Source organism: Astatotilapia calliptera, chromosome 23 (genome assembly GCF_900246225.1).
Source record: "Astatotilapia calliptera chromosome 23, fAstCal1.2, whole genome shotgun sequence".
NCBI classification, from domain to species: domain Eukaryota; kingdom Metazoa; phylum Chordata; class Actinopteri; order Cichliformes; family Cichlidae; genus Astatotilapia; species Astatotilapia calliptera.
In genome coordinates, this window is record NC_039323.1 from 11,555,248 (window position 1) to 11,583,065 (window position 27,818).

The 27,818-nt window shown below is 42.7% G+C and overlaps 3 protein-coding genes across 12 annotated transcripts; all 3 read left to right on the plus strand.

The window, feature by feature from the left end:
* Positions 1 to 322: 322 nt before the first annotated feature.
* On the plus strand, positions 323 to 3,368 carry LOC113016910 (cytochrome b-c1 complex subunit 10-like). 2 transcript variants are annotated; one of them, XM_026160097.1, is made up of 3 exons: positions 327 to 660; positions 2,568 to 2,699; positions 3,128 to 3,368. In XM_026160097.1, exons 1-2 carry the CDS (start codon positions 518 to 520, stop codon positions 2,686 to 2,688), a joined length of 264 nt encoding a protein of 87 aa, XP_026015882.1. In that variant the 5' UTR covers positions 327 to 517; the 3' UTR covers positions 2,689 to 2,699; positions 3,128 to 3,368. The 2 variants fall into 2 exon arrangements, with proteins under 2 accessions (XP_026015883.1, XP_026015882.1); XM_026160098.1 differs by having other exon boundaries at positions 323 to 660; positions 2,568 to 3,368.
* A 241-nt stretch (positions 3,369 to 3,609) lies between these two features.
* Positions 3,610 to 13,540, plus strand: mbd3b (methyl-CpG binding domain protein 3b). 9 transcript variants are annotated; one of them, XM_026160092.1, is made up of 8 exons: positions 3,610 to 3,716; positions 7,345 to 7,413; positions 7,981 to 8,140; positions 9,155 to 9,292; positions 9,526 to 9,616; positions 9,795 to 9,972; positions 11,009 to 11,161; positions 12,416 to 13,540. In XM_026160092.1, the coding sequence occupies exons 1-7, from the start codon at positions 3,703 to 3,705 to the stop codon at positions 11,154 to 11,156; spliced, it is 798 nt and encodes a 265-aa protein (XP_026015877.1). In that variant the 5' UTR covers positions 3,610 to 3,702; the 3' UTR covers positions 11,157 to 11,161; positions 12,416 to 13,540. The 9 variants fall into 9 exon arrangements, with proteins under 9 accessions (XP_026015877.1, XP_026015878.1, XP_026015880.1 ...); XM_026160093.1 differs by having other exon boundaries at positions 3,611 to 3,716; positions 7,348 to 7,413; XM_026160095.1 differs by having other exon boundaries at positions 3,616 to 3,716; positions 7,345 to 7,374.
* Positions 13,541 to 13,819: 279 nt separating this feature from the next.
* LOC113015847 (unconventional myosin-Vb) lies at positions 13,820 to 27,797 on the plus strand. The gene is made up of 35 exons (XM_026158200.1): positions 13,820 to 13,846; positions 14,463 to 14,573; positions 14,707 to 14,875; positions 16,575 to 16,719; positions 16,829 to 16,985; positions 17,226 to 17,369; positions 17,484 to 17,565; positions 17,664 to 17,771; positions 17,861 to 17,973; positions 18,052 to 18,320; positions 18,411 to 18,492; positions 18,710 to 18,850; positions 18,995 to 19,126; positions 19,250 to 19,333; positions 19,420 to 19,536; positions 19,645 to 19,742; positions 19,830 to 19,916; positions 20,201 to 20,521; positions 21,358 to 21,514; positions 21,718 to 21,957; positions 22,084 to 22,293; positions 22,385 to 22,478; positions 22,569 to 22,717; positions 22,819 to 23,025; positions 23,143 to 23,243; positions 23,393 to 23,507; positions 24,420 to 24,525; positions 24,863 to 24,985; positions 25,311 to 25,462; positions 25,751 to 25,840; positions 25,942 to 26,074; positions 26,152 to 26,449; positions 26,939 to 27,113; positions 27,203 to 27,283; positions 27,371 to 27,797. Exons 1-35 carry the CDS (start codon positions 13,820 to 13,822, stop codon positions 27,530 to 27,532), a joined length of 4,980 nt encoding a protein of 1,659 aa, XP_026013985.1. The 3' UTR covers positions 27,533 to 27,797.
* The last annotated feature ends 21 nt before the right edge of the window (positions 27,798 to 27,818 follow it).

Genomic DNA, 27,818 nt, shown 5'->3' on the forward strand with positions numbered 1-27,818 from the left:
TTAACGACATTCACAGGCACAGAGCTTGACATCTTGGAGCGAGGACACTGTTGACTGCTGGTCCTCAGAGCGCCTGACTCAGCCTGTCTCTCTCTTACATATATATATATATATATATATTTACATATATAAATATATATAGTTGAGAACTGTCCTGTAAATAACAGTAATGTAGCAATAAATGTGCCATTTTAATAACAGATTATACCTTTTCCAATGTCTGGCTTTTGAATATTGTATACATTTAAAAAAAAAAAAAAAAAAAAAAAGGAAAATAAAGGAAACCATTGTAATAAAGGGTTAAATTAATTTGTCCATATTTTCTATTGCCAATATTCGGACAGGGTAAAAACTCACTCGAGCGCCATCAGAATGCAACAAAGGCGCCACGTTAAAGAGCAGATGTGAGCCGTTACTGGAGCTCTGAAGCCAACATGTTTAAACAGCCCTCTTTTGTAAACGCAGGTCTTTAAAATGGTGGCCTGAAACGACCCTGCACTGCTGCACGCAACCGCGGATGTGGTGGTTATTTTTAAACAGGCAGAAGAAGAGACAGCCCGGGGTCCTTCGCGACAAGAGCAACTACGAGAAGGTCACAATGGTTCAGAAAATATTAAATAAAATCATCGGAGCCAAGTACATAGGTATTGCGAGGACGTGGTAAGTTAAGAGGTGGAGCGGGTTTACGGGGGGTTGGTCCTGCTTTTTTTTTCTTTTTCCTTTGTGTGTCCTGCATCACCCCTTTTAGCCTAGCTGGCTAGCTGTTTGTTACCATAGAGATGCTTTTTTTTTTTTTTTTTTTTTTTAATGGCGAACTAAATGGCTGAGTGTTACAGCTGGGTTGGTTTACAGCTCACTTAGTGATATGGGAGTCAAGGTTTATGTCTGTTATGCTATGATACATCCAGATCCTCCCAGTAAGAACAGAACCGCTCATACTGGCCTGATGGAAAATAGTGTACATGAGAATTATTATTATTATTATATTTTGTTATTTTTGCATCAAATGTAAGGATTTCCCAGTTTTTCATACTCTTAATTAAACCGGAATGTTTACAGTTACTGCTCGTTAACCATTTACAACATTAATATTATCCAGTTTGGATAACTAATAACAGGAAATCCTCACTCATTGTTTAGTAAAACTAGAGTCAAACTGATGTTTGTGTACCTGTATTAGAGGTAAAAGACTGATTATAGGCCATTAAGAGATTGTGTTTTCCAAAATATTGTTAGAAATGGTGTAACACAAGGTTTGGCCAGCAGGGCGGCGCCGCCTCCGTTGTTTCCAGCGTGCTTAGAGCTGCCTGCAGCACCTGCAGCAGAATGGCATTAGTAAGCTGCCAGCCCCCATCATTTTGCCTATTTGATATAATCTTAGTATATTGTATTTTTATTCATATATAAAACTTGGGAATGTTTTACTCCCTAACAAACTGTATCGCTCCAAATCATTAACACCTCTTTTTTTCTGTTAGTAAATCATTCCCTTTTATTCAGACAGGAGTTCCTCTTTCTTTGTCAGTGTGTGAGGTAGTCAGACTCGAACATCATGGAAGGTGGTAGAGAAGCAGACTCAGCAGACATTTCGAGTTTCCAGAGGTGAGCAATTTATTTATAGTGAACTCCATCCTACGTGAAACTTAACAAAACTTCCCCCCAAAGTAACCCAATTAACAAAACTGAAAAGTACATGGATTTCGTAACACAGCTCACCTCTCCTTCATCATCTGAGTCTGGCAGAGACTGACTATATATAGGGCCATCAATTTCCCTTCATTTAGTCCAGCCAGTACCACTCACTTGAGCTGAGTGATCTAAAACTCTACATAGTTGACTAAAAATGACAAAAAAAACTCCTCACACTTCTAATTAGCACCTTTACACAACTAAACGGCTCTATTTAGGGAAAAAAAAGATTCAGCAAATCCCTTCAGACCTTGAAACAAACAAAAGGAAGCATTTCTATGGTAAAAGAAACCCCTCCTTTTGGTTCAACCTGCTGATGTCATGAGTGGCATCATCAGCACTTTAAAATAAGGAAATGCTAGGTGGGCCTTTCCCCACACCTGACCTACATGAAGACTGAAAAGAAAGGACAAAGTATGAACAAATGACTTAACCTGTAACATAATAAAACATAAAGAAACATGTAACTGAGTATTTGCCTTAATTTGCAGAATGTGTGTTTTGCCAGCAACAGAATGCTTACACAAACAAACCCGGGATAGTTAGTGCAGCAATGTTACTTTGACAAATAGCAAATAAATACAGAGACAGAATAATGTGCAAAAAAAGTCAGCACATCTGGGACAATTGCTCATCCACTTTGTCACACTGTGCATATCTTTTTGCAAGCAAATTTATTTTTATGGTCATCCAAATAAAAAATAAATAAATAATGATATATATATATAATAGTATCTATAAAAACGGCATCCAGTACAAAATAAATAACAGACTATTACTACCATGTCGTATGGTGACTGAGGGGTGTAATCTAAGCTGGCATTGAGGGTGTGGTTACATTTCTGTCTTATTCAGGAGTCCTGTTTTCTTCCTTCCAGGGTCCCAAACATGGTTGCCTGGGGAACAGTGGGCGGCGTGGCACTCATTCACTTCACAGATTGGCGATTAATCCTAGACTATGTGCCGTATGTTAGAGGGAAGTTCAAGACAGACGAGTAAACTCTTAACATGTGAGTGTGTTACAGGTGTATAAAGGCTGTGCAGATCATTCTGCTCTTCTTTTCCTGTTCACTGAAGTAATATGCAAGAATAAAGGCTCCATGCTTCTGTATGATTAATTTTTGAAAATGATTTAGTTTGTCTTTTTTTATTATTATGAATTATGTGGCAATGTTTGGGTGTACTACAGATATTGTAGATAATATCTTTGATATCCATTCTGTCATTTTTGTACATGTGTTACTGGTTAAAACAGACCCTATTTAATAGTTGCAGACCTTTGGAACCCTCGCCCTATCCCAACCTCTTTATCATGTCAGAAATCCTTCACTTGTTGCATCAGGCAGAAGGTTTCCTAAGAGAAAAACAGGAGTTAGCCATTCAGCCTGACGTGTTCATGTACACTTTTCTAATAAACGGGCCGTGTGTCTGCCTGCAGGACCACAACGTTGGGATGGGCACTTGGGTGGATTGCTTTCACACCTTGAGCTTTTGTGGGATGCCCTGTCTCAACAGTCAGTCACTGAGGGCTTGTTAGGAGTTTGGACTTCAAGATGCACTCTCTTTATAAACTGCTGTTTTTGATTCAGTGTTATTAAATGTGAATAAATGTAATTTACTCCCAGTATGTCTCCTTGTTCTCTAAATGTACAACTATTAAAATGCTTTGTTCAAACTTGTATGGTGAGAAATTTTCGTTTATTTACTTGCATTAAAATCAACTGGATGTTTTTATTTATTTATTTTATTTCATTTAGTAGCTGTCACAGCATGCTTTTCTCGTGCTGTAAAAATAATTTAAAATTGCATATTAATTCAGCCTAACGAGCCCAGCAGCTCAACCAGAAGAGGCCAGTTTGAGCCAGACATTATGCTCTTTTTATCAGGCAGACTGCGAAATTTGCGTGGATAATGTCTTTCATTTCTAACATCGAAGGGGGAGGGGACTGAAAGAAGAGAGGGGAGAAGGGATTTAACATAGCGAGAGGGAGAAAACCAGATAGTGTCTTCAAGATGGATAAAAACGAGTAAGTACACGTAAAGGACAATAAAACCGCGAGCTGTGGGTGTAATTATGACTAGCGTTTGATGCGTTATTCGGAATATGTTCGGAAACTATGTTTGCCATCGATCAGGCAAATCCCACCGTCTAGTCTCCTCGCATTCTGCAAACATCCATGCACCGGCTTGAAGCCAGGCTGTCCGCGTCCCTGGAGCCTCGCAGCATGCTTTAATATCTCTGAGATTCACAGATAATACGGTTTAAGCACGGAGACAGGACTGCGTCGACACGGTGCTGTTTCGGCGCAGATTTTTAGCCGTGCAAAGTAGAAATAATGTTTCTTTTTCCTGCATTGTTCTTATAGAAACTAAGCGTGACGTGTAGTTGAAATGCTGTGCGGTACATCGGTGACATCTACTTTGTTCATTGATAAAAGCCGGCTCCGAGCCTGAATGACAACGGTCGGCATTGTCGTGGTGAAACGGCTCTCCACTTTCACGCAGTTCACACAGAAACCTGCGCATTTTGGTGAAGAAACCACAAATAAATGTGTTTATTTTGCGTATTTTGCTGGATTTAATTATTTAGCACCGGTCGTGGTTGTTGTCAGCGCCGCTTCGTGCTTATTGTTTACGGTCTATTTGTAGCTGCAGCCTAATTTATGTTTCCCATAGATTAACGTTGCTCTGGTGTTATGACACTGACGTCAAGCTACGGGGACGTAGAACGCACAACTTCCTGTAAGATCTGTCAAAATAAGAGCGTATACAGGGTCGCTTCAGTTCAAGAATTTGTAGGATTTAGCTGCATAACCCAAACTCTGGTATAACTAAGCACAGCAAGGGGGAGGCAGTCATACTATACTCAATCATAATATTATAATTATATATTTAATCGCATAACTGCATTCACATATTTGATAAAACATTGTTTTAATTCAACATGAACAATCACTCAAAAACTGAAAAACGCTAAGTAGATCTCAATTTATTTATTTATTATTAAACCTTACATTTCAAAGTCAAGAATTTAACTACTCAAATGCATTCAAATAACAATTTTCAGTATTAGCTGTTTTTAATAGAATCAATAGAATATCTTTATTTGTCATTGTCCGGGTGTACGAGAATGTTTGGATCATCTCCCTGAGTAATGCATGCAATTAAGACACATCAATTTCTATAAAGTCTTGATTTATAAAACTAAAAAAAATGAATGTGAATATTTAAATTAGAGGAAAAAGAACAAGAATAAATGAAAACACATGAACGTATCCGTTTTACGGTCTTTGGTGATATCACACACAAGTTTTGGGTTTAAACGTGTGTAAGTTTGTTCTGTTTATATTCAAATATGAATATGAAAATATTCATGTAATAAATAGTTTGAAAAGACTCATTATTCAACTGTTACTCAAATATTTAAGGAAATCTTTAAGATTAAGTGGTTTGTCACCCAAGTTTCAGATTTTAACATTAAAATTTTGAGAGACAACCGAGTATAAAACATTAGGAAAATTAATGTGAATGTGAGAGCCCAAACTTAATACCAGTTCAGATAATTGAACTTCATATGTTCAGCTAAGATATTACAGACAGGCAAAATACAACCTGAAGGCAACTCACTTTGCTATTTAAATGAAATCAATGGTGCCAGCTTTATAGCCTGCACAACAAATCCAAGCATAAACAGCTTATCTGAAACCATATCATGAACCATTATGAATAATAACCATAAACACACAGAACACTCATTTGTAAATAAGCCTGTGAGTTAAAGACAGCCTGGTGAGCTGATGATGACTTCCATTGAAACAAGTATGGTGGTAATCCAGTGTCCTCCTCAGTCATGCCGCCACATTTGATGCAGATGCTCTAAGTTATTATTGAACAAGTATTTAACACAGGCTGGTTGTTACTACAATAAATTGAAATTGTTTAATATTTTCATTACCAAATCATAAGACTTAATTTACTTACAGCAGTAAAAATTTTACCTTTTTGGATGGAAGGTTACTATAAGGCTATTATAGTTAATGAAATCTAACTAAAATAACAAAAAATCCCTCTGGCAGCTAACTTTACTAGAAATAAATGTGTAAAACTAAATACAAATATAAAAATGAGTATAATAACTCTTGCGTGTACTGCCATGTAACTACGTTACAATGCATGTTTTAACACTGACCTCTTCAGGGGTCAGTATAGAGCACGGTTACTTAACATTGTGGACCACATGGATCTCACTTTGATCTTAAGTGGGCCGGACCGGTGAAACTGCCCTTTTCGTCAGTGTAAATAAATGTAACCACTTATTGGAGAAATATGATAATGTAAGAAAAAGAAACGTCTCAGTTTATCCACGTGTTACTTTGTTAAACGTGTTAATCTTTTAGCGTGACTGTGTAAAATTACAGGCAGCTCATTAGCCAGAATGTCCTGCAATAACAAAACAGAAAGTTACTATAATTCACAGAAAATGTCCTTTTTTGGACTGATTGTTAAAAAAAGGAAATTTTATGTTTTGAATTATTTATCTATCACTTAATTGCTTGTAGTATGTATGGCCTCAAGGAGTGCTTCATCAGCAAAAAAAACCCAAACTGCAAATCTTGCATAAAAAAACTTTCAAAAGTCCAAAGATTTATGTCTTCCTGCACATTTTCCAAAGCCGTCAAGTGGGCCGGATTGGAGTCTTTGCTGGGCTGAATCTGGCCCCCGGGCCTTACATTTGACCCTCCAGGTTTAGGAGGATTATTTTCCCCTTTTTAAACATCAGTAATATCTTCCTTTCCCCCGGTCGCTTGCTCTACTTTACCCAAGAATCAGCTCACGCTTCGATAAGGACGTGCTTTTCTACCGAAATCCGAACGCACTAGCTTCCTGTTTGTGTCGCGACGCTTTGACGTATCTGTCCTGTTTTCCTTGCGGATGTAGCCCTCGTGCCCCGGAGAGACAGTCAGGTAGTGATGTGGCTGAGGTCCGCGGCGGAGCGATCTGCGCTACGACAAAGAGCCGAGATGTTCGCGCAGAGATCTACTCCAGAGGACGCGCGTAGTAACATGGTCGAAACAAAAGCGTGAGACGCCATAGGCCTGCCGTCCCAACAACATTATATACAAATATACATCGGCACATTTCCTAAAAGCCACTGTGGTCATCTGGAGTAAGTTTGAGTGGATTTAGAGATTACTCGCGTGGGAAATGGAGAAGAAAAGGTGGGATTGCACTGCTCTCCCCAAAGGCTGGAAAATGGAAGAAGTGACCAGAAAGTCCGGTTTGTCAGCTGGAAAGAGCGATGTCTATTATTTTAGGTACTGCACGAGCTAAGGGCTTGTAACAAAAACAAAACTTAGAAGTTGCACGAGACACCGAGTGTGCGGACGGAAGCGGGGCAGGAGTGTGTTCGGTGTCGATGTAAAGTTTGGGAATGGGAGGGAAGGAGGGGGGCTCTGTTTGCTGCACGACAACAACAAGGCCAGCCGGGCCAAGTCCTCAACAACTGTTGGGACTGCAAGGAGTGTGTGCAGGCTAGCAGCAGCTCCTCATACCTGACAAGGTGTTGAGATAAATAAAGCTCCGTGTAATCTCCGCTAATGACCTTTTATTTTCCAGTGAAGTGAATCAACAAACCTCAGATTTGTTCTCATTTAGCAGAGGAGAAGAGCAAGATGAGGAACAGAGGCAAGAGAGGGGGGAGGCGGGTCGGTTGTATAGTTTGTGGTAGGCTAAATGTACAATCCTACTGGTGTTCACTGTGGTGTGTGATGTTAGATGCATTTGCATGAGTTACTCTAGCACGTATCCACCCACAGTTGTTCCTTTGTTTGGTCATCTCTCAGGCTCAAGATGATGCTGTTGCTGCTCCCAGCAGCAGAGCTCTAATGTTTCCACCCTGAAACATTTGACTAGTTTTAGTTTTGCCATGTTCACATTGTGATCACTGATGGAGGAGGGTGGGGTGTAGTTACACATGTTCAGTATATATTTTCATATGTGCCCATTTTTCCTGAGACGTGTGCAGCTTGTTGGTAGGTGACAGAGCCAAGGTGGAGTCTGCATCCATTTCACAAAGTGCTCATCCGCTCATTTGGATGTCTCCTGCTTCTCTTTGTTGCTGTTGACTTGTTGCATGTTGTCGTCTGTGTGTTACACTTTTCTGTGTCGTCTCTGTTTGTTTTTTGTCTTTCGTGTTTTCAGTCTCGGTGTGACCTTTGTTTTTGCTGAGAGGCAGTGCTAACCTTTTTTTTTTTTTCTTCCCCCGCCTCATCTCTGCGTCTTCCTCGTTAGTCCATCTGGGAAGAAGTTTCGGAGCAAGCCTCAGCTGGCCCGTTACCTTGGTAACCAGATGGACCTCAGCTCTTTTGATTTCCGCACGGGGAAGATGCTGATGAGCAAGCTGAACAAGAATCGCCAGAGACTGCGATACGATAACAACAGCCAGAACAAGGTGACACAGTTGGCCTCGTGAAAATCAGCCGCTTGACCTCAGTGCTAAAGCGGGCTCCAGATTTGTGTTCTATTTACTGTCTGCCCTTTTATCTGCATGCCAGAATCCCGAGTGTGAAGTCTGTGATCTAAGTGGAGGAAGGACGCATGCAGCCACTGCTTTGTAAAGTTAATCTCTTTTGCGGATTATATGTTGCTCGTCTCGATAAACAGATTGGATCAGTAGCTCTAAGGAGTGTACAAGCAAGATTAACAGTGTAGCTGTGTAGACTGAGCTTAAAGCAAGACTCAGAGATGTTTCTGTTAACCTGCATCGATCACTGTGGTAACAGGTTAGCTGTGCGGCCCACACTTTCTGTGGGTCGCACAGCTAACCGCTCCAGATAAGGTGATGGCGAGGAGTTTCTCGAAATATTCTCCTGACAGTTCGGTCTGGAGTGATGCAGAACGAATGCATTATGATCAAACCTGCGGAAAAGTCACATTTTAGTAATGTACCCAACAAAACTGTGCAGTTAGAGTGGACAAACTGTTCAATGATGGTGAGATTACATGATTACATTTTTATGATCTGAGCTAGAGTCTGACGTCCACTGCTCGCAACACAGCTCAGGAAACTGATTAGTGCTTCTTTGGTGGATACAACATGTAAGATTAAATCAGAAATGAGGGATGTGCTGAGTGCAGATACAGATCGGAGAGAATGAGATGAAACATAGTTTGTGGTACAAGTTCAAATTTAATTACAGCTCAGAGAGTAAAATGGTGTTTGCAGGCAAGTCATTCAAGCTATGGGCGACCGTGACGAGCTACATGCGATCACAACCATCAGTTGGAGGTTTTTGGTTCAGCACGCTCTTCTTCATGACTGATTTCCCCCAGCGACCGTTTGCCATCACCAAGCAGCGGCTGACCGGTCTCTGAGCCTATGAAGCAGAGGCTTTAGCTCTCTAGTTGAATGAGACGGATCCTGTTTCTCTTGTCCTTCTCATCCTCTCTTGATATTTTTGTTAAGGGTAAACCTGACCTGAACACATCACTCCCAGTCAGACAGACGGCCTCCATCTTTAAGCAGCCCGTTACCAAGGTTACCAACCATCCCAACAACAAAGTGAAGACGGACCCTCAGAAAGCCGTTGACCAGCCCAGACAGGTGAATAAACTGTTACTGTGACAATAAGCCAGAGAAATCAGGAGGCCTGTAATCTGATACTGTAATTTAAAGGATCAGATAATGAAGAGTGTGTGTAGCTAGGAAACTGGACAGACCAGTATTGCTTGAATACTGGTGGATTGGGGGGGGGGGGGTTACTGCATTCGTAGGAACAATGTATTTCTGTTGAGAACTGCCTGCAGCTGAAACATTCTTCCTTATTTTGTTCACAGTTATTCTGGGAGAAGAAACTCAGTGGTCTGAATGCTTATGACATTGCAGAGGAGCTGGTGAAAACAATGGAACTGCCTAAAGGCCTGCAAGGTAAAACTTCATCAGCCTCACCAAGCACTTTATGTCCTAAAATGACATTTTGGTATTTCCTCTAAGAGCAGTTTTCGACTGAGCTCAGTAACTGCTAAACTTTGATAAAATATAAATAAACATGGGTGTAGTTAACAGTTTCTGGAAAGTGTTTGGTAACCACATGCTGGTCCCACAGGTGTCGGTCCAGGTTGCACAGATAAAACTCTCCTGTCGGCGATTGCCAGCGCTCTGCACACGAGCGCTGCTCCAATCACCGGGCAGCTGTCCGCCGCTGTGGAGAAGAACCCGGGAGTCTGGCTCAACACTGCGCAGCCACTATGCAAGGCCTTCATAGTCACTGATGAAGACATCCGGTGGGTTTCTTAAAACAGTCTACACGTGTTTTGGGTTTTCAGAAAAAAAATCTACTCATGTTTACCTGAGCCTGTGATTTTCAGTTCCAGGAAGTAAGACCTCCAGTAGTGGAGTAAAATTGAACTGAATTCAATTTTATTTATACAGCACCAAATGGCAACAACTGTCGCCTCAAAGCACTTTGTATTGTAAGGTAGACCCTACAATAATATATACAGAGAAAACCCAATAATCATATGACCCCCTATGAGCAAGCACTTTGGTAACAGTGGGAAGGAAAAACTCCCTTTTAACAGGAAGAAACCTTCGGCAGAAAAAGGCTCAGGGAGGGGCAGAGCCATCTGCTGCGACCAGTTGGGGTGAGAGAAGGAAGACGGGATTAAAAAACATGCTGTGGAAGAGAGACAGAGATTAATAAAAAGTATGATTCAGTGCAGAGAGGTCTATTAACACATAGTGAGTGAAGAAGAAACACTCAATGCATCATGGGAATCCCCCAGCAGCCTATGCCTACAGCAACATAACTAAGGGAGGATTCAGCGTCACCTGATCCAGCCCTAACTATATGCTTTAGCAAAAAGGAAAGTTTGAAGCCTGTCTGTTTCCTGAATCCAAACTGGAAGCTGGTTCCATAGAAGAGGGAACTGAAAACTGAAGGCTGTTTCCCATTGTACTTTTAAATACTCTAGGAACAACAAGTAAGCCTGCAGTGCGAGAGCGAAGTGCTCTAATGCTGTGATATGGTACTATAAGGTCATTAAGCTAAAGAGAGATTCAACAGGTATCGATTCTTTTTATCCCAAATTTAAATGCATTAGAAAAATGGGGCTATTTGCCAAATGCAAAGTAAGCTTGCCTTTTTTCTGTTCTCTCTGATTAGCCCAATTCCAGTATTCTTCTGGTCAGTGTTCCTCAACCCATAGCAAGTGACCAGTGATCTCTGTAAAGACACCATCTGCTCTTTGTTGGTTTAATGGCTGTTATGGCCAGATGTAACTGCCAACTGTAACAGCTTCCTGTTGTGTTTACGTGTAGGAAGCAGGAGGAGCTGGTGTACAGCGTGAGGAAGCGGCTGGAAGAGGCACTCATGGCCGATATGTTGGCCCACGTCGAGGAGGCTGCCAATGAAGGAGAGGCTTTAAAGGAAGAGGGCAATGGCAGTGAAGACATGGAGAGTGTATAGCACAGGTTGGTGGAAACACTGAAATGACAGTTTACTCAAAGATTAGATTTATGTGTTTAAACTCTGTATCACTGTTTATCTGTCCAGGCTTATTTTGTCCAATTGTGTGAATATTGGTTGTAGATAGATACATCACACTTCTCTTTTATAATAAAGGTAGATAACACTAATCTGCAGAATGAAAATAGTTCCTGGATGAATCCGGTCACAACAACTTTTTTGAGTCGTGACATATGCGGTGTACTTTGTGCACCAGACATTTAGTACTAAGTAGACACAACGCTGTTCAAGATGGGGAAGAGAGACGGATCCCCGGGAGGGTCACATCAGGGCAGGTATCCGGTGTAAAAAATCAATCAAATATATCAAATATACGCATTAATGGGGGTGACCCCTGGATGAATAAGTGAGCGCCTGGAAAAAAGCTTGAATTCAGTTACCAGTCTTAGTTGATTTAGTGGATAATGTGAGGAATTTGTATTCATTATTGGATTAGTTCCTACAGTTTGTGTACTCTGCATGTCTGTGTCTGTCATGGCTGACCACAGTAAAGTGTTGAGCTCAAATCTGCTGCACACACCTGGTAGTTAAGCAGATAACGGTCAGATCATGCTGTCACCATAAACAAACCATTCTGGAATTCATTTGGATCAGAGACCCTCCAAAGGGTCCATGCCTGGTTGCTTCGGTTCTCACCGGAGTGTTTGCATCTTTACAAAAAAATAAAAGAGGTTTGATTTAAACGGACACAAGTGTGGAAATGTGTTAGCGCCAGCATCTCCAGAACAGGGCAGCTTGCAACAGGACATTCTAGCTCACGGTGTGTCAGCAATAAGTTGAAATCACGTCTGCTTAATATTAATTTTATGTCTTTTTAAGGTTATCGGGGGGGCTCGCCGCAACAGTCCCAGTTTCTATTTTAGCCCATTGGGAAAATTAATTACTCACCGCTGTTCTAGGTGGATGAGCAGCATTAAAGCCAGAGGTGGGAAAAACGTGTATAAATGTAATATACTGGGGTTACCTGTCTCTTTTATAGGCCTGTAAGATAAATGTGGGGGAGAAAATCCACAAAAAACGACTGGAACAGAAGCTTTGACGCGTTCTGCAGTTTGTTTTTTTTGTTGCAAACCCAGAACCGTTTCTCAGTGATGATCCAAATCATTCCTGTTCTGTAACTTAGTGCAGTCATTACACTACACTGTATAAAATATCACCTGTGCAGTAAATCGATTTGCTAATATTTTTTTCTTTTGTAGGTTTTTGCAAAGTCCAGATTGAGTCGCTCTACGCCTACATCTACGACCATGAACAGTAGGATTCCCCATTCCAGTCCAGCTCTGAAGAACCTAAACCTAAGCCCGACTTATTCCAGTACGACCTAAAGAGCCCTTTTCCCTTCGCCTGACCCCAGAAACAAGTCTCAAATGCATCCGTTCATCAATAACTCCACTGGATGGACTCCTCGGCCGTATTTTAGAGCCCACGTGATTGTTATTGAGGAAATGAAAATAAATAAATAAATAAATGAAATCAAATGAACTTTCGAATACTAAAATAATAACTTATCTAAATCGTGGCAAATTCAGTGTTCGGTGATAAGTGTGTTTTCTACTAAAAAGCTTTGAATGAGTATGTATTTTTTGTGACAATCACGTCAAATCTGAACAAAACTCGATTTGTTCCGGGCAGATTGGAAGTGAATGTTTTTGTACGTTTGCCATCTCTCTTTCTTGAATTTGTACGATACACTCCTGACGCAGCACACGCACAGCTCGTCCTTACGGTTTAGTTTGTGTCCGTTGGAACGGGCAGAGTCCAGTTTTTGTTGTCATTTTGAGAAAACATCTGCGCCAGCTGCATTGTGCTGAGTCCCGTTCAGTATTGACCAAAGAGGAGGCAGTCGTTCTGAAAGGCGTTTTAGGTTTTTGGCTTTGAGGTGAAAAGAGCGCACGACGGGACTGTGGGCGAGAAATGACGCGAGACCTCTTTCCGTTGTACACTTATTACTGTTTTAACTCTCATCATCGTTATAGGTGCTTACTGATGTTGTGAGACGCTGCTTATTCAAAGCTTTGTTACGATCACGGCTTCAGTTCGTGTATTTTCTTTTTAAAAATAATTCTAATGTGTCAGTGTTACCACACAATACGCTGCCTCCTCTGAAACACACGCACAGAATTGGGTAGAAAGCAAATTAGCTGAATTTTAGACTCACTGTCTTTTCATTGTATCACGCGAGCGGTAATATTTTGTATTTTTTAATCCCCAGTGAATAATGCGTCCCGCTGAAATCATGAAATTCCCTATAAAACATCAGCAGGCTGTTTGCTGAGATGAATTTGATTGTATTGCTTATTAAAATGAGTCAGTATGTCACAAAATGTGCTGAGTGTTTTGTTTTTTTTTATGCCTTCAATGATCACCTCTGGACAAATGTTTCACACTCGGCACATCCAATCACTGCATCTCCTCGCAGATTAACAGTTAACTTGCCAGTCCTCGTGTCTTTATGTGGACAAAGTGCAAGCTACTGTCAGCTGGATGTGACGCGGCTTTGCAAGGAGAGGGAGGATACCGGCTGTTTGCTCAGAGGGACCTGCAGATGTTACCTTGTCTCTTGTGTTAAGTGATGTTTGTCCTCGTGCTTTGAATCATTAAAGATGGCAACACTGGAATTGTACAGCAAGGTAAGATTAGGATTAACTTGAGGGCTTTGCAATGATTTATTATTATTTATGGAATCTGCAATTTCGAGGTGCTTGGAATAAGAAACATCCTTTAGTGTATAAAAACAGCTTTGCTACTTATGTTTGAGCACTAAGTAGATGCATCCTATGAGTTTGTCAGGTAAGCAAGTCTGTTTCATTGTCCTAGTTAGGACTATTCCTGATCTTTGATCTGGTAGCAGTGTGTTAGTCTGAGGTATTAAAGTGTTTACTGAATATATGAAAAATGTGTGAGACTGGAAGCTTATTTTTAAAATCTGTGCATTAATAAGTGAATTAGCGAATTAGATTTCTCAGCTTTAAACAATGCCTAATCCTCGCGGGTAGTTTGGAGGGAGGATGACTGCGGTTAATTTTTAACACAGTTTAGGAGCTTTTTATGCTGATGGGTACCAAATAGCTTCACTGGGTGAGTCCAGGAAGTGTGACATCTACCTTAACAGTGTTCAACAAAAGTAAAATGGCAAATAAAATCAGCTTTCAGATTTTTCAGCACATCCAGATTAATCCTGCACTTTTCTTCTTTTTTCACTCAGTCTGTGTTTTGCACACCAGTGACAGTCTGTTCCTTTTTTAGGGGGCAAATGTGTGGGTTCCTGATCCAGATGCTGTCTGGGTTTCAGCCCAGCTTCTCCAGGACTACAGGTCTGGAGAGAAGCACCTGCTGCTACAGCTCTCAAATGGAAATGTGAGATGCAGTACTGTTTTACGCTCTATAGATTAAACCAAATGCTCAATTTTGATATAATTGCATCTGTCTAAAACCCTTTTCTCAGCGATGTCTTACATCCGAGACTTCTAACTTCCGCTTTCAATGACAGGAGGTCCATTACCCAGTGGGCTCTCCCTCTGATCTCCCACCTTTGGGGAATCCCGACATACTGGAGGGCGAGAATGATCTAACAGCTCTCAGCTTTCTCCACGAGCCCGCTGTGCTGCATAACCTCCGGGTTCGATTCCTGGACTATAGCAGCATCTACACATACTGTGGTGAGCACTGCACTGGAGAGATGGCAGGGAACTTTAGAAAAACAGGGATGATTACTCAGCCAACAATAGACTGGCGAGAGTGAGAGAGGATCTTTAAATTCCTGCTGGAAAAAAGCCAGAAACAGCTCCTGTGTGCTTCTGTCTGCATGATTATACTGCAGCTCATAATGCTGTCTATAATATAGGAGGTCAAAGGCTCAAACTACACCCTCACTGCTACACTGTAAAAGGAAAGAAAAAAACTCTTATGTATGTAGTTGCACATTATCTTTGAATTAGATGACTCATCTTACTAAATCTTCATTTTTATATATAAATGTTTGACCTTTTTCATGACCAGACATCTCAATATATATTACACTGAGATGGCAAAGATCCTATATCCAATAATCCAATGATCCCACATGAGCAGCATTTGGCCATGGTGTGAAAGAAGAACTCACTTTGAAGGGCAAAGACCTCTGACAGATCCAGGCTCAGGGAGGGGCAGCTACAGCCATGTGAAAAAGAAAGCTTGCAGGACTCTGTTCAGCCCCGTGAAAATTAAGCCCACCTTTACTGCTTCCAATTAAAAGGAGAAGTACGAGCGAGGTGCTGCTAATCGAATGCACTTGATTAACTTTAGTTTATACGGTTTAAGGTTTTGGTAATTTGCTGGTCTCTGGCAATCTGGTGCTTAACAAAATCTTCCAGCAAATTCCCTCCAAAGTCCCCTGAGAGTCTACAGCAGGGGTGCCCAATCCTGGTCCTCGAGAGCTACCGTCCTGCAGCTTTTAGATGCATCCTTGTTCCCACACACCTGAATCAAATGAATGGCTTGTTATCAGGCCTTTGCCAAACATGATGGCATGCTGAAGAGATCAAACCATTTGATTCAGCTGTGTTGGAGTAGGGATGCATCTAAAAGCTGCAGGATAGTAGCTCTCGAGGACCGGGATTGGGCACCCCTGGTCTACAGGCCTCAGTTAGCACATTAAATGTAAAGGTTTATGATGGTAAAGTTAGAAAAAGTCTGAAAGGTTCCAGGAAAAAGCCTCTGCTCTCTGAATAGACCATGACAGCACAGCTTAGATTTGCAACGTTGCGTCCGAACAAACAGATGAGACCAAAATGGAGATGTGTGATCATAAAGCACAGCCTCAGTGTTTGGGAGGAAACCAAAAACGGCATATCAGGACAAACACCTCACACCAGCTGTCCAGCATTGTTTCGGGCTTGTTCTGCAGCCACAGGGCCAGCGCACCTTGCAAACCTCAGTGAACTGAAGCAATACTTTCAAGCAAAATTCCTCCACAGCGATGTGAGAGCCTGATAAAGTCATGCAGAAAACAATTACTTCAAGTTATTGCCCACTAAAAGTGGTTCTACAACCTACTGAATCATGGTGTTTACTTAGTTTTTTGCAGGATTATATAAAGTCCTTCTTCTTCACATGATTGTATCTGCTATGATTGAGAGAAGCAACCAACAACAAGCAGGAAATGACCTGCTCCAGAAAGAGTGAACAAAAGTTAATGAAACGTAGCAGTGTCACATTATTATATAGTAAATAAAAGCATTTATTCATGTCCTCATTATATTAGAATTTCAAGTTTTATTCTAAAATCTGTTTTTAAATAACAGCCATGTTTATATATTCAGGTATATATTAATATTCAGGTTCTCGTGGTGAGATTGCGTTTCCTTCCCGTGTCTCCAGGTATTGTGTTAGTGGCCATAAATCCATATGACCAACTTCCAATATACGGAGAGGAGGTGATAGACGCTTACAGCGGTCAGGACATGGCTGACATGGAACCACACATCTTTTCTGTGGCTGAGGAGGCCTACCGCACTATGATCAGGTCAGGGGTCCTGGGTGTTTGGTGGTCTTATGCTTAATTAACTTTTTGAATATTCTGAGCATTAACTACACTGTGTGGGATGTCATGGTCACTGTGTCTTTGTGCAAAGGGAGGAGAAGAACCAGTCTATCATCATCAGTGGGGAATCTGGCTCAGGGAAAACTGTCTCTGCAAAGTTCACCATGAGATATTTCGCTGTGGTTGGAGGAGCAGCACAGCAGACCAGTGTGGAGGAGAGAGTTTTGGCTTCCAACCCAATCATGGAGGTAAAGGACCCAAATATTTCCCTCTTTTTGTATGTTCGTTATGGTTAAAAGTTTTAATATCAAATTTAGGAAGCGCTGCACACCTGAATCAGTGACAAAAAATCTTAGTAAAGAGACAAAGAATAACCTCTGCTCACCATTATTTTTATTAGTATGCAACATTTCGGTCTGTGCAACTTTGTAAGGTACAGAGTATAAAAAATTCTACTAATATAAAAACTTCTATATTTTGGTCTTCAGTCCATTGGTAATGCTAAAACTACCCGAAATGACAACAGCAGTCGTTTTGGGAAGTACATCGAGATTGGCTTTGGCAGAAAGGGGGACATCATTGGGGCCAATATGAGGACCTATCTGCTGGAGAAGTCACGGGTGGTCTTCCAGGTAAACTAACTTGCTACAATATAGTTAGGCCAGAGCAAAAAGCCACACAAAACCACAAATGTCTTGTAGAAATGATGCATCATCCGTGCTTTCTTCCTATTTGTTTGTTTTAAGGCATCAACAGAGAGGAATTACCATATCTTCTATCAGCTGTGTGCATCCAGAGAGCTGCCTGAAATGAGGTCCCTCAAACTGGGTGAGAGGCAACCCCCTCAGTTTGTTCTCAGAAGAATACCGTGTCCACGTTAATAGGTTCACAGTGCACTGAGTGTGAGTGTGTTTTATTGAGTCCAGATGCTCCTGAGAATTTCCGCTACACTAACCAGGGAGGAGAGATGCAGATACCTGGTACTGATGATTTGTCAGACCTGGAGCGCACTCGCAATGCTTTCACCATTCTGGGTAGAATGTTTACATCAAATCATGCACGTACGATATATCTTTGACGATAAAACAGGAAATCCTTCACGTTATATATGTTGAAATTGCAGGTGTGCAGCCTGACCAACAGATGGAACTCTTCAGGATCCTGTCAGCTGTGCTCCACCTGGGAAATGTCAACATTCAAGCCAGTGGGCGAAGCTCTGACCGGGGTTACATTGATGTAATGATCTACATGAATACTTTTGCATTCACTCGTCTTTTGTTCATATTCCTTCATAATAGTTGCTTTGCTTCTCAGGCAGAGGACCGCTCTCTGGCTGTCTTCTCCAAGCTGCTTGGAGTTGAGGGATCTCAGATGGCTCACTGGCTGTGCCATCGCAGATTTGCTGTAGGAGGAGAGATGCTGGTTAAACCTATGACTGGCCAGCAGGCCGTAGAAGCCAGAGACGCACTTGCTAAACACATCTATGGTCAGCTGTTCGCGTGGACTGTCCAGAGGCTCAACTCAGCTCTGCGGGCCCAGCAAGGACGGACCAAATCCTTTGTAGGGGTTTTAGATATCTATGGGTGAGTGAATGAACTCTGTGACTGTGCAGTGTGTGATTAAAGTTTTTGTATGCCTTTGACGTGGACTGACAGGTGTCTCCCTTGGAGCAGGTTTGAGACCTTTGAAAGGAACAGTTTTGAGCAGTTCTGCATAAATTATGCAAATGAAAAACTGCAGCAACAGTTCAACAGAGTAAGCTGTCGTCCTTTCCCTCTGTGATTTGTGCCCTTCCTGTTTGTGTCGTGTTTGTCAGAGTTAGTTTATGCTGCTTTTGAACTGTTATATCAAAGAAATCAGTCCTTTCACCTGCGCTCACATCACTGTCTTTTCAGTCTTTTGTTGGTTTCCATCATGGGTATGGTCTTTCTCTAATTCTGTCTCATTATTACTTGTTTGGTGGTGTTTGCAGCATGTGTTCCACTTGGAGCAGGAGGAGTACGTCCGTGAGGAGCTGGCATGGAGCCGGATTGAGTTCAGTGACAATCAGCAGTGCATCGATCTAATAGAGGGACAGCTGGGCATGTTTGATCTCTTGGATGAGGAGTGCAGGGTCGGTCATCCAATCCTCTAGTTCTGTTCGTTCTCGTATCTTTTTTTTCCTGTGTGGATAAAAGCATTTGCATGTTAACTAATTTAGACATTTGTGACAACTGTGTTAGTATGTGTAATAACTGTCCATCTGTGCATTATCCAGATGCCTAAAGGTTCTGATGAAAGCTGGGTGCGCAAGCTGTACGACCAGCACCTGAACAGCAAGCCTCACCCTCACTTCAGGAAGCCTCGCATGTCAAACAGCGCCTTCATCGTCCTGCACTTTGCTGACACAGTAAGTGACATAATGCTGGATTCGTCAGGTCTCAGGTGAATATCTGAGCTCTCTCTGAGGGCCTTTTGTAATTCTCTTCAGTGTGTCTGTGTTTGCAGTGATGGTTTCTTTTCTTTTCGTCAGGTCCAATATGAATGCGATGGCTTTTTAGATAAAAATCGAGACACGGTCTTTGAAGAGCTCATTAACATTTTGAAAGCAAGTCAGGTAGATATGTTCTAAATATATATGAATTTATAATTTCTAAGCAACATTAGTTTCACCAGCGCTGTATGTGTGTGTGCGCGCTTCAGTCTGAGCTGGTCGCTGAGTTGTTCCAGCAGCAGAGAAATGCGTCTCCTGTGGCCAATGGAAGCATTCGCTCAGGTAAACGAGCCACCAGAGAACACAAGCTGACAGTAGGCTTTCAGGTTAGATGTTTTTCTTTTTTTTTTCATTTATCTTTTCATTTTTTTTGCACATCCATTCATCCTAAACATAATTTTCCTGCTCATTGTTCTTTTTTTTGGGCCTCTCAGTTCCGTCAGTCCTTACAGATGTTAATGGAAACTCTCAACAGCACCACCCCTCACTACGTCCGCTGTATTAAACCCAATGACCTCAAAGAGCCTTTTCTGTGAGTCCTTATTTTGCTTACTTCCACAGCTAAGGTTTTTGGTGTGATTTAATGGGTACTGCTTTTATAACATTATATACATGTTAGGTTTGACCCTAAGAGGACAGTCCAGCAGCTAAGAGCTTGTGGGGTGCTGGAGACCATCCGCATCAGTGCAGCAGGTTATCCGTCCAGGTACTGAGTAATTCTAAGACTTTAGTCTTTATAATACGAGCACAGTGTCGTGACAGTGTGGCTCTGAGACATGTGCGAAGATTGTCACATAAATCAGAAAACTTAATCAAAACAGTGACTTAAATGCTATCACGAAGTAGCAAAAGAATCAATTTGTATAACTGTTCATTGAGATTAAATAATTATCTTATTGTAAATGGTTGATTGATCGATTTTTATGTTATAAAAACAGAAATATCAACTGTTTTTCTCTGAGATTTACTCTATTTGATCTGTGAATCCAGATGGACGTATGAGGAGTTCTTCAGCAGGTATCGAATTCTTCTTCGGGGACCTCAGAGCCAGGACCAGGCCCAGGCCTCGTGCAGACAGGCCCTGCCTCAGCTCATCCCAGATCCGGACCAGTACTGCTTTGGAAAGACAAAAGTATTTTTCCGGGCTGGTCAGGTGGCTCTTTTGGAGAGGTTGAGAGCTGAGAGACTGAGAGTGGCTGCTGTGATCATCCAGAGTCAGGTTAGAGGATGGCTGGCACGGATCAGATACACCAGGATCCTCTGGGCTACTCTCACCATACAGAGATACAGCAGAGGGGCGCTGGCCAGACGGTGAGGACAGCAAGAGTGTTTGTGTCTCTTTACTATGATGTATGGCTATGTCAGGCTAAGCCACTTCATTTCTTTTAAAAGAACAATTGGAATGTTCTAGAATTCTTGTTAATGTTTGAAACACTAGATATGATGACCCAGATTTAGAAGATGATTGTAGTGAGAGTAGGTAGCAGGTGAAGGAAAGCTTTTGGAGGTATGCTCTGAGAAAAGAATGAAAGTAAAAGCAAGAGAGGGAGATGGGTGTAACAATGAAGCTGCAGGGAGCAGAGGAAATGAAGGTGGATGAGTGAAAATACCTGGAGTCAGCTATCAAAAGCAGAGAGAGAGGTGAAGCAGTGGGTGGAGTGGGTGGAGATGAGTGTCAGCGGTGATTTGTGACAGAAATATAGCAGCAAGAATGGGAGTAAAGGTTTAAAAAGTGGCAGCGTGACCTGTTATGATGTCTGGCTTGGAGACGGTGGCACTGACGAAAAGACAGAGAGCTGAGATTGAGGCGTAAAGCTCCTCACTGGACATGATTAAGAATGAGTCCATCGCAGGGACAACTCAGAGTCAGACAGCTGAGATGGTTTGCACATGTGCAGAGGAGGGCGAGAGGATGTTGAAGATGGAGCCGCCGTGAAGGAGGAAAAGAGAAGGTGCAGGGATGTAGTGAAGGAGGACATGCAGAGAGTTGGTGTGACAGAGGAGGATGCTGGGATAGGTTGAGATGGAGGCAGATGAACCACGGTGGAGATTCTTAAAGGGAGCAGCTGAAAGAAGACAAAATGACAAAAGTCTAAACTTAATAAAATATTCCATATATGAAACTCTTCTTTGTTGCATGGCTGCAGACTGGCTTTGATCCTGCGCTACACCAGGGCTGCCTTGGTGATCCAGAAGACTTATCGTATGATGGTGGTCAGGCAGCTATTTTTCATGATCCGACACGCCACTGTCACAATCCAGGCATTCACCAGGGGGATGCTGGAGCGCCGCAGATACAGACTGGTCAGCATTTAGTGTCTCCCTCATTACAGGGCACAGCAGATGTTTAAAAAATGGCATCAACCTTTATACTCGGGTTTGATTTATTTTCCTGTGTAAATATGTTTTATCCATGTTTGCTCTAATCTTAAAAGAGGCTATTTACACGCAATTACAAGTTATAAACACTTGACCTGAATGCATTTAAAAACCTGTTGGTTCCTCAGCTGGTGGCAGAGAGGGCGGCCGTGCTGCTCCAGGCCACGGTGCGTGGGTGGTTGGCGAGGCAGGCGTACAGGCGCGTACGTGCGGCGGTCGTGTTCATGCAGTGCTGCATTCGCCGCAAGGCTGCCAGGAGACAGCTGCTGAAACTGAAGTCTGAGGCCCGCTCTGTGGAGAGATACAGAGAGCTCAACAAAGGCATGGAGGTCAAACTGATGCAGCTGCAGTTGAAAGCAGACCAGGAGGTGGGTGAGAGTTGTGCAGGGATTTGACCATCTCATGTGATTTTGATAAGCATTAATTAATTGTATGAGTCAAGAGGTCGTTTCACTTTACATTCACATGGCAAAGTTGCTTTTGTGTGCATCCAGGCCAGGGAGAGCGCTGCTTTGAGAGAAACCCTAATGGCAGAGCGAGAGGCTTCCAGCACCGAGCTGGCGGCTCTGAGGGCAACGATACAAAAACTAGAGAGCCAGTTACAGGAGAAGCCTCCGCCTGGGCCTGTTATCAGCGAAAAGGAGGCAGAGGAGAGAAGAAGAGCTGAAGAGAAAGCTGCCCAGGAGATCCTCCAGCTTAAAGAAGTAGGTCTCCAAACAATAAACACACTTTCCTCCTTTTATCTAGTAGGGAATGCTTCTGATTTGGTCTGTTTATTGACTTTGATTCTTTAAGGAGCTGCAAGCACTACAGAAAGAAAGGGATAGTTTTTGCAAAGAGAGAGACGATCTCTCGGCTTCCCTGCTGGAACAAGAAGAAAAACAAGAAGGTGGGCCTTCCCTTTACTAGCATTGTACAGTCACAGCTGTTTTTCTTCTGTCTGTGTCTGTCAAACATTTCCTTCTCTCTCTATGTGCAGAGTGTGTGCATCAGGCTGTGTCTCAGGTGACCTCGGCTCTTCGGGCAGAGGTGGACGAGGAGAGGAGAAAGTATCAGGGTCTTCTGAGAGAGTTCACCAGACTGGAGCAGAGATATGACAACCTCAGGGAGATGAGTCTGCTCACAGAGGTCATTAGCTAGCTGCAAAGGGAGACAGCCTTAAATGCAATTTGTTCGTTTGAAAATTAATCTTGAGTGCTTCCTGTAATTTCTTCCTCCTCATGTCGCAGCGCACCAAAGGCCACAGAAGAACCGACTCCACCCAGAGTCTGGAACCTCTCTCTCCCTCGACGCCGCTGTCCCCCCAGTCTCTCACCCCACTCTCCATATCACCATTCCCATCTGCTGTTCCATCCCCAGAAGAGGTCCGAAGGATCAGCGTGACGTCCCCCTCTGCAGAGAAGAGAGTCTCAATGTGGAGCTCTGAAGCCTCAATGGTAATGAAATAAAGAGGACCACACGACTGAAGTCCTAACTTTCACATCGTCACTGCAGCATCACCAGCACAGGCAGTGTCCTTTACTATCTCACTGTGTTCATGTTTGTAATGACAGGAGCAGCTGATGGAGAAGATGGACGTGGCCAAAGACCCATCGGTGAAGATGAAGGGAGAAGATCTGGCTCATGCTTATGATGCTGTACGAGTGGCAAACAAGTCAGTCTCTCAACACCAACTCATTCCTTCATTTTGGCAGAGCACTAGCTTTCAGTTTTGTGCAGTGATTTATATTTGGTGGATGAGCTCATTATTAGTTATTCTGTCCTTAATCTACATGTCTGTGTGTGTGTGTGTGTGTGTTTCAGGTTTCTGGAGAGCCAGCTACGTAACCAGTGCAGTCAGTGGGAGAAGGAACTGGAAACTCTGAGGAGTCAGCTTGCCCAAGCGGTGTCTGTTTCTTCCTCTGCTGCACAGAGACAGGTATAAATTTATTAAAGCCCCACATGAGAGGGTTTTTTAAAAAAAAAAGTACTTTAATGATCTTTAATGAAAGCCTAACACTAGGAGAAGGGCTGGAAAAGTCAATAAAAGGAGAGGTTAAAAAAAGAGAAGAAGTTAAAACAGAAAACATTGCCTAAAGCAGGGGTGGGGGAACTCCAGGTCTCAAGGGCCAGTGTCCTGCAGGTTTTACATGAGTCCTTAATCCAACACAGCTGATTGAAATGCCTAAATGACCTCCTTAACATGTCTTGAAGTTCTCCAGAGGCCTGGTAATGAACTAATCATTTGATTCAGGTGTGTTGACCCAGGGTGAGATCTAAAACCTGCAGGACACCGGGCCTTCAGGCCTGGAGTTTCCCAGCCCCGGTCCCCTTCGTATATTTTATTTATATTGTCTCTGTATTTATATATATGTGTGTGTGTGTGTGTGTGTGTGTGGGTGTGTGTGTGTGTGTGTGTGTGTGTGTGTGTGTGTGTGTGTGTGTGTGTGTGTGTGTGTGTGTGTGTGTGTGTGTGTATATATATATATATATATATATATAATATTCTGTAACTCTGTAACTTCTGTCGGTGCTGTGCTTTTTTGGAAATCGAATTTCCCAGAGGAACCCACCCGAGGGATTAATAAAGTTCTATCTAATCTAATCTAATCTAAATAGTCACGGCAGGACATTTCACTGGTATCATTACTCAGGTCATAATAAAACTGTAAGAGTTCTCTGGATCTGATGGTTGTCACTTATTAAAGCTGTCCATCTGTAACGTTTATCATTTATTCATTCGTCTATTCATTTATTCTGTTTGCGTGTCACTTTGTTTCAGATCATCGTTTATAATTTTTATATATTCACATTGAGGCTGAAGTCACAAATTTAAATGTGTTTTTTAAAGGATGTTCAGGAGCTGCTGGAAGCCCGAGAGCGTGAATGTGTGAGGCTGAGGAGAGAGCTGAAGGAACTGAGAAACACAGTCTCACTGAGGCGACTCCTGACACAAGGTGAGACTTTACCTGAATGAGCCCGGAAGCTGAAAGTCACTGCAGGCTGGAAAAAAATCTGCAGCCGCTGAGTCTCCTGTGGAATTTTAAAACAAAAAACATCAATGCAACAATAGCCTAACATAGGCTCCCTCACTGGGCCTATGACTGGCGGCTCTATCACTGATTTGATTTGTGTACATTTTGATCATGAGACTTTATTACCAATGGTAAATGAACACTTATTATTAGAGTAATATAATTACAATAATCTGCCTCTCAGTTTAACAATCTTCTACATTTATAGTTTTCAATGTGCTGTTCTCTGTTTCACTGCCACGGCGTGTTTCCTCTTCAGTTTTCCCATCAGCTTTGGCCACAGAGACTTCCTCTCCTGCCCAGTCGAAGCCAGCAGCAGTTACTGGTTTACTGGAATGTAGAAAAAGAGACGAAACCAAACTGATCAAGAATCTCGTCACAGGTGAGATCAACCCCCCGTCTGCCTCAATCATCTTCACCCACCTCTTTTTCTCTTCTTTCTTGAAGGTTTTGAGGAGCTGTGAAGCAGGCGTTTAAGATGAGGGATGAGATTGAAAACATGTTTTGAAAGGCAATAATCAAGCACTTTTACAATGATGGTAAAATGTGTCAAAATGTAATTTGGAGGGCAGGGTTTGAATGTGTAATAATTCAGCGGTAAGTATGATGTCACTGTAGAAATAAGTGTAGCCAGCTCTTGAAGCTGACAGCATTGGCCTGGCCTTGTCCTCTCTCTGCCACTGCTTCCCTTTCTGTTTGTGCTTCAGACATCCGTGTTGACAGCGCCCTGTCTTTGGCTCCCGGTCTGCCTGCCAGCGTGCTCTTCCTGTGTGTCCGCCAGGCCGACTGCAGCGGGGACCAAGCTCGCGCTCGCTCTCTTTGTAGCGCTGCTGTCACCGCTATGAAGGCAGCTCTGAAGGTGACCTGATCTCTGAGCCTTCTCGGTGTGCCGTATGGTTGAAGTTTAATGTTTGAGGACGGTTCACGTCGAGTCAGGCAGGCAGCCATTTACAAAATGACACTGACAGCTGACTTTGAAACTTGTCCTTGTGATTAATTTGGCCCACATGAGCATCTCATGCCAACATAACCATAGCAAAGTCTGTTTTAAACACATCTGTTCAAACAATCACAGTTTCATTTTTCATTGTTAGCAATGATTTCTAATTAAAATGTAACCATTTTCCCTTTCATCGTTTTTCTGCAGAAACATGTCAGTGACATAGACATGGCTGCTCTGTGGTTGAAGAACATCTGTCTGTTCCACGACTTGTTGACCCAGCACTCTCCAAAGCAGGCAGGCTCAGCTTTCATTTACTTTCTACGTCACTGACTAGATTATAAAAGTTTAGGATTCACTGATTACTTTCACACGTGACTGGACTGATTGCTTTTCAGACCCTCGACTCAGACACACTGGTTCCCCTGTCTGCTGATATGAATGACTTGATCCGCACCCTGAGCGACCTCTCTATCCAGGCCTATCAGCAGCTCCTTTCCATCACCGAGACCCGTCTACAAAACATCATAGGTACTGCAAAAAGTGATGATTGACGCTCTCCCCTTCTCTGCTCCTCTTATCTATTTTCTAACCCTCCCCTCCCTCAGTCCCTGCCCTGTTGGAGAGCGAAACCATCCAAGGTCTATCAGGCTCAGCGGTGAAGCTGGCAGTGAGCAGGAAGCGGGCCGGCTCAGACCCCAGGACTGTAGGAGGCGAGGCTCCCACGATGGCGTCTGTGCTGAGGGAGCTCGGAGCCCTTCACACCGCTCTGACTCAACAAGCTCTGCCCAAGACCCTGATGGAGCAAGCCTTTCACCAGCTCACCTACCTCATCTGTGCCTCTGCTTTTAACAGCCTGCTGCTGAGGAAGGACATGTGCAGCTGGAGTCGTGGCCTGCAAATACGGTAGAAACACACTTTAACCCTGCACTTAGATTTACAGTCTGACATGAGATGCAAATAAAGACGCAGACCATAAACATATTCCACATTAACTAGTATATCTTGATTTTGAAGTCCATAAATTTAAAAAATTAAATGACCTCAATTTGTTTGTATCTCAGTTGTGTGATCTAAAATGAGGTTTAGTTGTTTTCAGATTAGCATTTAGCATGTAAAGGCCAAATAAAGGAAATTTGAAAGGAGATTAGCCCACAGCAGCCTAGACCTACTGCAGAGATGAATGTCATATGTATAATACAGCATCCCCCACAAACACAGCTTCAACTTTAATAATCAGCACCCTGAAAGAGTGTCAACATTAATTTCGCCTTTGTTGTATTCCAGAGCTAGATCACGTGCTGCACAACAGTCTGCATGTTGTTCTTTCCACCTGCTTTGTGTGGTCTTATAGAAATGAACACGGATTTATCTCAAATCCTTTTCTTGTCACAGCTACAATGTGAGCGTCCTGGAGGAGTGGCTGCGGGGCCGCGGTTTACAGGCAGGGGGCGCTGTGGCCACACTAGAGCCCCTCATCCAGGCAGTGCAGCTGCTGCAGGTGGGGAAAAAGACCGAGGCGGATGCTCAGGGGATCGTCCGGACTTGCAGTGCCTTGTCCAGCCAGCAGGTGGGTCTGTTTGTCTACTTGGATTCTGCTGGGAGACGAACGTGTGTGCATGATTTCATTGGCTGCTGGTCTCTTATTTTGTTTGACAGATCGTGAAGATTCTGACTCTCTACACCCCCCACAGCGATCTGGATGAAAGAGTCACTCTGAATTTCATACGTTCTGTTCAGGTACAGTCTGCAGATGTAAGGTTAAACATGTTCCTCATGTGGAAAATACACTGCATCCCATGTTCCTCTCTGTCTTTGCTGTCCTAGGGGCTTCTCAAAGGCCGCTCTAACAGTCAGCCTTCACAGCTCCTAATGGATGTGAGGAGAGTGTTTCCTGTCATATTCCTCTACTCGCCTCCCCCCGTCCTCAGCGCGGAGCAGTTAGTCATCCCAGACTCCCTCAAGATCTCCTTTCTGCGCAAAGCATAAGAAGCAGGATGCAAATTTATTAATGCTCCAGTGAATTTAACTCCTAACTTGCTGAAGTTATTCCTTGGAAATTGAAATGACTTACTGAGAATTTCTCCTTTCAGACTTTTAAAATGTGCATTAACTTGTTTAATTAGGCTGTCATCGGTGTAGTCTGTATCTTATAGAAGGTTGCGAGTTATTTCAGAAAGGTACATCTCGGAAAAATAGCTAAAATGGCATGAAAGAGAGCACGTGTTAAAGACCTGGATAAAATTAAATCAATATAACTAAATAAAACTAAATG

Coding starts and splice junctions, on each gene's coding strand:
- LOC113015847 (XM_026158200.1), top strand. CDS start 13,820: ATGGCAACACTGGAATTGTACAGCAAG. Junction 18,321..18,410: donor GGGGTTTTAGATATCTATGG/GTGAGTGAATGA, acceptor CCCTTGGAGCAG/GTTTGAGACCTTTGAAAGGA. Junction 18,851..18,994: donor TCTTGGATGAGGAGTGCAGG/GTCGGTCATCCA, acceptor TGCATTATCCAG/ATGCCTAAAGGTTCTGATGA.
- LOC113016910 (XM_026160098.1), top strand. CDS start 518: ATGTGGTGGTTATTTTTAAACAGGCAGAAGAAGAGACAGCCCGGGGTC. Junction 661..2,567: donor ATAGGTATTGCGAGGACGTG/GTAAGTTAAGAG, acceptor TCTTCCTTCCAG/GGTCCCAAACATGGTTGCCT.
- mbd3b (XM_026160087.1), top strand. CDS start 6,895: ATGGAGAAGAAAAGGTGGGATTGCACTGCTCTCCCCAAAGGCTGGAAA. Junction 7,005..7,344: donor AGCGATGTCTATTATTTTAG/GTACTGCACGAG, acceptor GTTCTCATTTAG/CAGAGGAGAAGAGCAAGATG. Junction 7,414..7,980: donor GGTCGGTTGTATAGTTTGTG/GTAGGCTAAATG, acceptor CTTCCTCGTTAG/TCCATCTGGGAAGAAGTTTC.